The following is a 12,262-nucleotide window of genomic DNA, read 5'->3' on the forward strand; positions in this document are numbered from 1 at the left end:
ACATCCTTTATCTGCACACAGTGCCACAGGATGTATATAATTTTGTATTTAGTTCCTTATTCAGGGGGTGTGGTAATCCTTTTTAAAGGATTTGCCTGAGATGCTTGATATTCTGCCTGTGTTTACCTGAAACAATCACAGCAGTATCTGTTTACTTGAACTTTCACAAGGGTTAGGGCGATTCTTCTTCTTCATAAGGGTTAGGGCGATTCTTATTCTCATTTAGGAAGTGAAATTGCTCCAGCCCATGTTCCTGCTCATCTCTTAATCTATCGTGATCTTCCTCTGAACATCTCCTGCGGCCCCCTTAAAGATCTGCCTCTCATCACCTCTCGGCCTACAACCCAGAAGATCTAAACTGACTTCTAGAACAACTTCTAAACTGATGAAAAATAAATAAATAAAGTGAATTGTTTGGACGGCTGCTTATTGATGGCGAAACTACGAGGCCTTCCAGCAGGTCGTGTTTTCTGCTGACGGGGCGATTCCTGTTGCTGCAGAGGAGAGGTGCGTCTGACCTGCCCTGTGTTCGTCTCGAGCTACCAGAGCTACTGAAACCAGCCATGCCTCTAAATCCCTCAAGACACGCTGATCCCAGCCTACTGCAGTAAAGCACTTCGACCTGAAAAACTCCACAGAACGTCTAGGCAGACGACACCCAGAAAGCAAATATGGGAGATTTCAGGCCTGATGCTATGAAAGAAGATACTTCTTCTTGAGACCATTGATGACCTGTGAATCAGTGTTAGTGCAGACGTCTTGAAAACAGAGGAGTGTATGTAGCAGTGACAGTGGGTGTATTTTTAAACACAAGTATCCTGTTTGACTGCTTTGGAAAATGGAAGCTAATTTTAGCACTTGATTTTGTGAAAATTATCCTCTGAAATCTATAAAAAGATAAGGGAATCTTTAAAAGGATCAGAGCTGGTTGTCTCAGAGCACCACAGAGTTGCAGTATGACCTAAGGTCATCTTTTTTGGTCCTCAGTCCAACTGTGATTGTGTGTTTCCAGTGCTTACGTACTGGTCTTGTGTACTAGTCTGGTGAGCCTAGTACCTACATGTGACTTTGTTCTGTGGCCTTGTTTTCAGCATTACGACAGCGACAGCACCGCTCTGTGTGTGAAGAACAGATCATCCTTCGAGCACCAACACCACCATCTGTTGCACTGTCTGGAGAAGACCACGGTAAGAGTTCTCGTCTGTTTGACCTGTGAAAGCACACAAGTCGATTTCAGGCTCACATTCACGGTGCTCTGGAAAAGGTCGGCTTTAATATAAAAATCTCTCCTTAACGACATTTCAGTGTGAGAAAGAAAAGCAGTACTTTTGAATTTCAAAGTATCACTACAGCAGTATTTCAGAGGAGTCACAGCCGGTGCCCTGGGACACCCAGACGGGTCCGATTGATGTTTAAGTCCAGCGACTAAGGCCTGAACCTGCTAGATAAGCACTGTAGGACAGCAGGACTCCTGTTTCCCTGGCTCCGGTCCGTTATGTACTGGAATACAAATATTGGACTGAGCATTCCTAAAACTGTCTGATCAGATCAGAGCTGAAGAAAGACCTCTGTGCAAGACGACCAGTTTCTCTGGAAACCAGAAAATATTACACTAATACAAATATTTATACCAGAGTATATTCAACTGCCATGTTTATTACTTCTAAATTGTATCAACAATATACTGCAGGTACTCCCTGGAGTTTTCTTTAGATTTGAATTACAATAGTATATATTATTATTCTGTTTATTCAAAAATCACAACAACAACAAAAAATGAATCAGCTTTTCTTTGGTTGCCGTGTAAATTAGTATCTGCTGTGGTGTAGCTCAGGTGTAAATCAGTATCTGCTGGGGTGTAGCTCAGGTCTAAATCAGTATCTGCTGTCCTTGGTATGAGGTGGCTGAACTCGTAGAGATGCATTAATCAAGAAACCATGTTGTGTCACACACTCAGCATTGACCTGCTTTCAAACATTGTGGACTCTTCTTGGAATTAACTCTTCTTCTTTCAAAGAACAGAATCTGAACTTCTGATCCATGGACAAAAAAACTGCGGGAATAGTATAAATGCTGTTGTGGGCTGTACTGTTGTGTTCTGTTCTATTCTGTGCTGTTCTGTTCTATTCTGTGCTGTTCTGTTCTGTGCTGTGCTGTGCTGTGCTGTGCTGTGCTGTTCTGTGCTGTGCTGTGCTGTTCTGTGCTGTGCTGTTCTGTGCTGAAGACAGTCGGTACTATTCAGGTCACGGTGGATCTTCCCCACTGAAGAGGTAGTAGGTCTGCCTGTTTCATACACTGAACTGAATATTTGAGGAACACTGCTTCGTTGGGTGGGGCCTGTACAAGAAGACTCCGCCCCCTGAAGTACATTTCTTTATTTTAGGTAGTAATAAAAAGTCTGCACATTTTTATCAAATCCACATGGTGAATTATTATAAGCCAAGAGGTCGCTAATACACTGTTTGGTAATTTCATAGGTTATTAGAAGTATTTTTTTATCAATGCAAAATGTGTACTGTGAAGCAATATATGTGTAGCTAATAGGAGGGACATAGAAACTGGCTACTTCATTTTTTTCATTTTGGCACTAAAGTAGTTCAATCTGGAATTGTGTCGTGTGCGTCCATGTGTAGTGTGTGTGTGTGTGTGTGTGTGTGTGTGTGTGTGTGTGTGTGTGTGTGTGTGTGTGTGTGAAGAGAGAAACAGGTCCTTCGGACAGGTCCCTCATTAGAAAAGGACAGAGTGCACTTAGCTTGCTTGCACAGCTAATGATGGACCTCTGTAGGACTTTGTGAAAGACTTTGTGTCCTTCATTACAATTTTGAATATCTCTACATACATATACCTGTACAGAACCCACCCACACACACATGGGGTGAAGGTCCTGCATTGGAGGTGAAAGTCCTTAATCCTTAGTCCTCAATCCTTAGTCCTTAATCCTTAGACCTCAATCCTTAGTCCTTAATCCTTAGTCCTTAATCCTTAGTCCTTAATCCTCAACCTTAGTCCTCTATCCTTAGTCCTTAATATTTGAAGGTTTAGCAGATTTCCACTGCAGTAGCAGAAGTTGCCAAGCCAACATAGAGGTGAACACTGGTATATATGATTATATCTGATAAAGTAGAATTATTCTGTCTCCAGGTCATAGGTATACAATACAGTACTGTGACGGGGCACGATTCTAGTTTTGAACAGACCTTGTGGTGAAGTCATTTGGCATAGAGTTATGCAATGGTGGGCACAGAAAAAAACGTGGCTAAGATCCCATGTGGAGATGTGGCATTTCTCACAGTGGTCATCTATATTTGGAGACACTTCTGGTCTTGAGAACCAATGAAATGATGTGATATGTTGAAGCATACAGGTCCACATCTGGGTCATGTAGCACGTGAACCGTCGGCACCATCCCGCTGTTGCTCCACAGTGCTTGATGTGACATCAGAACATGAGCAATCAAATGTTCTACATATCAGAACAAAATGACAAAGAATACTGTCTTTGTAGAGACTGCCAAAGCCTTTTGTGCATTTATCATTTCACTGTAAGAAAGAGCTCACATCACAGCTGGGGGAAATAAGTGTAAGTCTAATAAAATATTCTATGTATTTGCATCTGTTCTGTCTACTGAGGTGAATGGCAGACTCGGTCTCTTGTGAAAGTCCAGTTTAGTTTGGGTTATTAATGGTGACACATTTACACACTGAAGAGGTAGAAGGACTCACATGTACTTATCAAAAGTTGTAATGACAGCATGTTGATGGGATAACATTCATTCTTGAGGAAGTTCACCAAATATCTAAAAAAAAATATTTTTAATATGAAAAGTACCATATAACAGGAACATTACAGACAGGGTTAGAAATGTACAGAAAAACAATCAGCATGGAGTTACAGTTTAGATTGTCAATATTTAAATGAGAATGATGATGAAGGTTTAGTGGCCAACATGAACAACAAAGGAGAGAGGGAGCATCTTTGTGGTGAGCCATGTTTCGGTTTGGAGTACTCAGATCTTGTATCCTTAGTGCATATTTCAAAGGGGTCAGAGGGGATGTGTATGAAAGATAAAGAATTAAATTGTTGTGAAGCACATCAATGAGATTCGTTCTACATGGTCAAGTGCCTTTTTGGCATCTAATGTAATGAGAAAATATCTGCTTTTCTTTTATGAAGCCAGTTTGTTTTTATAGCCATGATGGTTAAAAAACACTTTCTGAACATGCTGTACTTTAGCAAGTATTTTAGCAAAGCAAGAGGTTCTTCCAAAGAATGAGGTTCATTCAGTAATCAAAGCGCCTCCAAGAGGCCCCGCCCTTCTACACAAGCAGTGTTATAGCTACCTGTGTCAAAGCTTTGGGTTGGGCACCCTGTCCCGGACTCACTGTACACAGGGGATAACAGGGAGTGGTTCTGGGGGAGACCAGAACAACAAGTGTCTGCTGCAACATATTTTGTAAAGTTCTACAGAAAACCCATCTGGAGAAAAGCATGGTTGTTATTAATAATGTTGTTGTTATTATTATGTAATTATTTAGCTTGGCCTTATTGCTGATAAAACATTATTCTGTGCTAAGAGGAGCATCAAGGTCTTTTATCTGTATCTTTCATTATGAAATCGAGATTATGTAAAGAGGAATCTCTGGGGGACTTTTTGAAGCGTACAAATTTGAGTAAAACCATTTCAACATAGCATTCATTTCTGCTGGATTAGAAGTCTTGTCCCCGTATTATAAAATGATATGATAAGTATATATCAAATACTCGATCTCGATCAAATCTGGAGAGAGAGTGTATGCTCCAATAGGAGACACCGCCATCAGCAGCACTCTCGACTTAAAGAAAGCAAACGCACACAGAGTGCAAAATGAGTGGACCATGGATTCACTGAAATGTTCAGCTGGGTTTTACCTGGTCCACTGACATCTGTTTATGCTATTTATGCTAATAATATTATATAATCTCAAGCTAAAATGAATAAAATGTGTATTATTCGGATTCATGGTCTTGAACTGAACTTAACAACCCGCTTCACTGCAACGTTCTCCTGTCCTTCCACAGAACCACGAGTTCACCGACGAGTTCACCTACAGCGAGATGTGCATGACGGAGTCAGGTTACCGCACCAGCCGCAGCACTTCCGTGTCCAGCCAGCAGGGGGTGTCGTCGTCCTGCTGCCCGCGCCGGGCCAAGCGAAGAGCCATCCGCCTGGCCAACTCCACCGTGTCGGTCAGTCGTGGCAGCGTACAGGAGCTGGACACACTGCCCGTGCACAAGCACACAGCCATCCCCCGCAGGTGCCGGCATCCTCACACTCGCCCCCGAACACCTTTACCCCTGTACACGCTACCGGCACACGAGGAGGGTCGCTGAGGCGATGTCATACCCGCCCGGTACTGTGGCGCAGGATGATGACATCGCATAATCCATGGCTTCGCCCCACTGAGGGTTTGGTTCATTCAGACGTTGCATTCCTGGTGTAATTCCCCTGATTTATTCAAAGGTTCATTGTGATCGATTAACTGTCTTAGCAGCACCGCTGCACAACACTCACTGTCACCACCATCATCGCAGTTAAAGGAGCTTTACAGAAGACATTTATCTTTAAGTTTCTTTTGGGGTTGTTTACCAGACGTAAAACCACTTCCATGTCGAAGGCGTAGGTGCATTATAAGTAGAAAAGGAGAACTAGAAAATACATATGCCAAGACCCATGGATTGCAAACTCACTATACCAGTCCAAATTTGGACACACCTGACTGTATGTTTTTCATAGTCTTAAAAGCATTTTAATGGCTATGCTTATTTTTGTTTTGTTTGATGAATATTAATAGTGAAAGGTATATAATAAAAATTATAATAAACCTTTTTAGAAAGTACATTAAATTAAAATGCCTCCTCAGCAAATAGTTTGCATTCAGAACGTTGGAGCCCCAGCCTGCATGTGATGTATGTGTGGAGTGAACGTTTGTGCCTCACGAAGAACATCAAAGAGCAACTGCGTTGAAGAATCTAACATCTCAGACACACTGCATAATCACTCTTTTTGTTTTTTCTAACACATGGGGGAGTGGGCGTGTCCAAACATTTGACTGTCGCTGTGCATACTCTTGATTTAATATATTTGATTTGATTTGATTTTTTTTTTTTTTAGCTCTTCGTCATTTTCGTTGACATGAGCATTTCTGATTGGTTCTGATTGGAAACTGAATTTCCCATTCGTGGGATCAATAAAGGTTTATCTTATCTTATCTTATGCAGCTCCATGACTACTGTCCAGATATTTTCATAGTCCGTCCCCCTGCAAAGTGAGGCTTCTGTCAAACTTTTTTATGTTCCAGCTGTCTCTGTGTGTAAATTTTCATTTTAAAAAAGAGGATCCTGAAAACTACAGACATTAGACAAGTGTCGTAATAGACAATGGGGTGACACCCCCTAGTGACGACTCACAGCAGTGTGAGATTAATAGGCAGCTCTTAGCACGCTAGAAAGATTCCATATGTAAGGCATAATATAAACTTTGACAGTAAAATAAGCGTTTTAGCAGCAAGGTTATGAGATTGAAAAAGAAACTTTCGGTAATTAATGATAAATGACAGCCCAATGAGCCAAAGTCACTTGATGTCACTCAAGCTTAGAAAAAAATACATGGATAAAAAATAATATTTTCATAGAAAAAAATGAAAAATTACTTAAAATGACCAAACACCAAATATGAAATCTTGTGTGCTCAGCCACTGACTCAATAACCAACAATGGAACATTACTGAAAATAACAAAGTCTACTGAGTTTCAAGAATATTACTGAACTTTTTCTGTGTGTGTGTGTGTGTGTGTGTGTGTGTGTGTGTGTGTGTGTGTGTGTGTGTGTGTGTGTGTGTGTGTGTGTGTGTGTGTGTGTGTGTGTGTGTGTGTGTGTGTGTGTGTGAAGCAGTCGCTCCAGTCTCAACGCCAGGACGGAGGAGCTGAAACTGAACTGTGAGCAGCGTGATTTCACTGCAGCTATCATCAGTATCCCCACCCCTCCCGCCAACACGCCGGACGAGAGCCTGCCCCCCTCCCCCAGCAGGCCGGACTTCCTACGCAATGCACGCGTCACCTCCAACACCCAGGAGGCAGTCAAGATCTCCTCCTTATAACCTCCTCCAAGCACACGGGCTTGGCCCCACTGCACACAGGGAAGGAAGGAGGGGTGTTCCCTGATGGCAGACATCCTAATACCATGAAAACAATGACTGGAGATATGCCCCCCCCCCCCCCCCCCCCCCCCCTTGACAACAGCACCCAGCCATGACTTCCTCCCCGGACTCTCAGATCCACACCACAGACCAGAGGTTCTGAGCAGACGAGGTGTAAAAAACAAACAGTACCAAGTTTAAATCCACACGAACTGAGAATTGTTCTGAACCAATTAATGTCAGGTTTTTTTTGTTTTAAATGACTGTGTTAGGAGTTTATGTGACTGAAGTCTTTTCATAGACCTTCGCTGCTGATTCTGTCTATCCTTGAAGAGGATTCGCAGAAGTAGAAATGGAATTCCACAAAGATGGAGTGATGAGACTAAATGGATTGGTTGGTCACCTTGTACTGTGAAATGATATATCCACACCCAGACATGGAAGAACAGAAGGTCTTTTACTCTACCAGATATGCAACATTTAAACCAATAGGAGTTACACCTGTATGTTTATTGTGTATACAATTGCAGGGAGAGATTATAAAGAGAATGAACACAGAATTATATTCCTATATAGATACATCTTTATGTCTTCTTAGAGAGACATTTGAATGCTCTAATCTGCAATAGAAACATTCAGAAAAATGTATGGAAATTATGGATGAGACTGTGGGCAGTATATATGTATCATAATTTGTGTCATACTTCACATGCATCTTCTAAACTTCCAAAAAAAAAACTGCGATAAAGACCTGAGATTGAGCTGTCAGACCTACTTACCCTACTGAGACTTACCCTACTGAGACCTACACTACTGAAACCTACCCTGCTGATACTTACCCTACTGATACTTACTCTACTTAGACCTACCCTACCCAGACCTACCATACTCAGACATACCCTACTAAGACCTACCATACTCAGACCTACACTACTGAGATTTACTCTACTCAGGCCTGCCCTATTCAGACCTACCCTACTGAGACTTACCATACTGGGACCTACCCTACTGAGACTTGCCCTTCTCAGACCTACCCTACTTAGACCTAGCATACTCAGACCTACCCAGACCTACCATACTCAGACCTATCCTACTAAGACCTACCATACTCAGACCTATCCTACTAAGACCTACACTACTAAGACCTACCATACTCAGACCTACCCTACCCAGACCTGCCCTTCTCAGACCTACACTACTCAGACTTAGCCTACCCAGACCTGCCCTACTCAGACCTACACTACTCAGACCTAGCCTACCCAGACCTGCCCTACTCAGACCTACACTACTCAGACCTAGCCTACCCAGACCTGCCCTACTCAGACCTACACTACTCAGACCTGCCCTACTCAGACATGCATGTTGTACTGTAAATCGCAGACTATGGAGCAGCTCCCTGCTATCCCACCTATTTTTGCATGGTTGTTCCTTTCTCTCTGTTTTGTTTGGTCCTCCTTGGTTTCCTGACATCAGTGGAAAAAATATATAAAATATTATTGAACAAAACAGATAAGTGCTCAGTCACTTTAAAAAAAAGAAAAGAAAAAAACTAAAAAAAAACAGGCATGTCTTTTGGCAGAACTCTTTAGCCCTGTGTACATGGGTGTGTGAGGACGTCTGGAGCAGGAGTTGGAGTGGAGTTGGTGGATGAGCCTTGTGTACACGGATCTCAAATATGCATGGATACCGTTGTAGGTATTTTTCTTTTTTTAATGTTTGCTCCTTTTGGAAGTAAATACCAGAAGATACCAGTGGTTTTACAGCATTTTACTGTATGTTATTATGAATGGAGGTGAATGAAGGGACTAATTTGTCATTTAGTTCACTCATAACCTAACACATTATTTACATTTTTCAGTTGACCTCACATTTCTGTGTTATTTTAATATTATTTCCATCAGTGTAGCCAGACTTTTTATTTATCTTCAGGTACGTGTAATTGCTCGTGTAAGTTTATGGTTTACTGTTTAACCACATGCAGCACTGAAACTGGCAATAAAAATGTCATTATTTTAGTAAAAAGCAAAATAAAGGTACTGATCCTCATTAAAAAAATTAAGCAAACAAACTTGCACTTGACCATGATGACAAATGTATGTAACTGTTTACAGTTTCAACGTTATTTGTGTATTTGCTAGCTTGGTTTTGTTTTCTCCATCCAGTTGTATTTGGGAACATGAAGCACTGAACTCGGAGCTGGTCAGACACCTGCCTTCATTTCAGCACACACAGGCTGAAGCGGCTCCGGAGGGTGGACAAATGAAAGTTTTGGCTATGAAAAGCACAGAGGTGTATAGTCTATTCCACAAATAAAGAGAACAGAATTCAGGAAATGGGATGTCTGTCGACTCTTTCACCGTGCGGGCCGCCAGCTTGCGAAACTAAGGCCCGTATGACCGGTTCAGACCAACCAGACTTAAACAGCTGTTTTTCTAGGAGCCTATGAATATCATTTAAGATAACATTGTTCCCTGAAGGTGTACTATCTTAAGAAGGACCGAGTAAGCTACCTGACTGAATTATTCCAGTGATGAGGGTGCTGGGATTTCCATGGCATAACTGGTATCTTTCCTAACTGTCAAATTACACATGTCAATTATCTCATGTGGACTATATTGAGTAAATGATTTCACTTCCCACTGCATACATGTTTATCAGTAAGATAATTTTCTTCTTTATAAGCAAGTGTCTCCGTCAAAGTATTCAAATTTGTATTGCTATGCAAGACCAATTTATCTGCAGTCTAAGGAAATTCTGACTCAACACCAAGACTGATTTTATTTCTAGTAGTTTCCATAGTAACAAGTCTAGAGTACAGTCCACAATATGTTTTAGTTTATCAATGTTGTTGGAATCACAAATTCCAACAATTAATGCCAAAACATTACACAGGTAAATACAAGAATAGTACAGAAGGCCTTAGTTCAGACAGACACCATCAAAACATTACACAGGTAAGGATGAAAATAGCACAGAATGTTTTAGTTCATGCAGACAGAGGGCAGCCGTGAGTGCAGTATTTACACTGAGTTTTCTTCTGGGAATGACGTGCAGGACGTGAGCAGTGGCCCTCATAATCACCGCCGCTTCTCCTGTAGACAGCTGACAAAAGGAAATCAATAGACATTTTTCTTTTTGTTATGGAGCAAGTGGCTGTGACACAGTGCAGGCTTTACACAGAGTGATGGGTCCGGTCGTTTCACCTGCCTCTACACGTTCGACTTTGTCAAGATTTAAACCGTTTGGACTGGGGTTCTGCACACAGGTTAAACTTGCTCTCAGATTATTTGTTTTTGTCCTGTTTACGTTTTGATTTCGGTCCAGAACTAGACCAACTCTACGTCTCGGAGGTGGGGCTTAGGTGGGGCCAGGGGCGCAGACGGCACTGGGGACGGGGGGACATGTCCCCTCCAGATTTATATTGACCCCATCCGAAATCGAGCATCTACAAGCATAAACGTATATATTGTACAGCTTGGTCCCCCTCACTTCAGAATTTCCATCTGCGCCGATGGGTGGGGCTGAGGTGGGGCGTAGGCTAGCCGGACACCTGAGTGGACACGGCTTCCTGTTACCCCTGTTGGGTGGGCGTGGCTTGTTTGCCAGGATTGTTTGCTAAATAACTGATCATTATACCTCACAGAAATTTGCCAAGAGCTCTTATGCTAAATATACCTGCTGATATGAGGAGCTATGGCTAACAGTGTGTGTGACCTGCCCTTATGAACTGAGTTATGATGGCATAATGACCAAGACAAATCTTGCGTGTGGATTCAGTTTGTATATGTACAGTATGATGCTCAGCATGATGGATCCATATGTAGGTTTAGCTTCTATACAAATCCTAGTCTCACATCTACACTAATTGCACCCATACTGTAACCTAATCTCTAAACCTTCTAACCTCATCTCGACATGCTGAGATGGGATACTAAGTGGGGAAAGCCCCCTTCCTTCAACCAGCTTTTGTTTGTTTGTTTGTAAACATCTGGGGGGGGGGGGGGGGGGGGGGGGGGTGAAGGGGTCATGTGACAGCCCTTCTGACACTGCAGTAATTCACAAGCTCTTATAAGTGACTTTCCAGTGAACTGACTGCTATTTTCTCACCAGTGTTTGGAAGAGTCTGATTCCTATAGCTGTGAAGAGCGTCTGCTTGTAAGAGCAGGTGATGACAGACCCCTGCAGAGCCAAAATACGTCTCCTGCAGAGAGATTTATTGAGTAGATTTGAGGCTTTTGTGTTTTTTCTTTAAGCTTACATGTGGTGCTGTTCAGTTAGCTAACATTGCAGCGCAAGGTCATTTTCCATCAAAAAAATATTGAGGTTTAATGCACATAAGCTCACACAAATATGTTATTTAGAAGAAATCAGACCTGTTTCTTTATTTTCTCTCTCTCTCTCTCTCTCTCTCTCTACATTATCTCTCTCTCTCTACATCTTTCTATCTATCAGTTCATCTATCTCTAGGCAGGCAGAACCACAAGGCCTCCGTTTCTCAGCAAGGAGGTTTGTGCTATGGAAACATTATGTATCATTTCCTCTTAGCTGTCAGTGCAGAGCCAACTTTGAGATTAAATGGCAGTCGTTATGTGATTTGAGAAGCACACAGTGGAGTGTTCCTCTTCAGTCACCTGAGCCTGAGGACAGGGAGCTTTAATGAGATTAGGGGTCTCCTCATATCAAAATATGTGAACCACTTTTTATTAAATTTAAGCATGCCAGTCAAAGCACAGCCATTTTTAATTGGACCCATGCAAAAGCTGCAAAGTTTGCTGAAACTGAACCAGCCCAACTGTAAACGTCATAAATCTCTTGGATCCAGTGTTGATGTGTCTGCAAAGACCAGAGCACCATGACACCCGTCTGTAGCTCGTGAGATATGTTTGAAATACCAGAGCAATCATCTAACAGTGTGTAGGAGTAACAGACATATTCCACAGTTATTTCAAGAAATAGAAAATGTAACCTGTTTCAGATTAATAAGCAGGACATATTAAAAATACTGGTGTCTATTTGTAGACTTTTTATGTATGCACGTACACAGTTCTCTTCAGTAAAAACTGCTCATCAAAATAACAACATAATAA

At 42.0% G+C, this 12,262-nt stretch overlaps 1 protein-coding gene across 2 annotated transcripts in view; it reads left to right on the forward strand.

The window, feature by feature from the left end:
* Positions 1 to 7,253, forward strand: part of kcnd1 (potassium voltage-gated channel, Shal-related subfamily, member 1) — a 58,672-nt gene extending 51,419 nt beyond the window's left edge. Inside the window, exons 5-7 of one of the 2 annotated variants that reach the window (XM_077004081.1) lie at positions 1,092 to 1,187; positions 5,059 to 5,294; positions 6,929 to 7,253. In XM_077004081.1, the coding sequence (XP_076860196.1) occupies positions 1,092 to 1,187; positions 5,059 to 5,294; positions 6,929 to 7,136 (540 nt within the window). In that variant the 3' untranslated portion in view covers positions 7,137 to 7,253. The remainder of the gene's footprint in view (positions 1 to 1,091; positions 1,188 to 5,058; positions 5,295 to 6,928) is intronic. The other variant, XM_077004083.1, reaches the window with a different exon arrangement.
* The last annotated feature ends 5,009 nt before the right edge of the window (positions 7,254 to 12,262 follow it).

This window comes from Brachyhypopomus gauderio, chromosome 4, assembly GCF_052324685.1.
Source record: "Brachyhypopomus gauderio isolate BG-103 chromosome 4, BGAUD_0.2, whole genome shotgun sequence".
Classification (NCBI taxonomy): domain Eukaryota; kingdom Metazoa; phylum Chordata; class Actinopteri; order Gymnotiformes; family Hypopomidae; genus Brachyhypopomus; species Brachyhypopomus gauderio.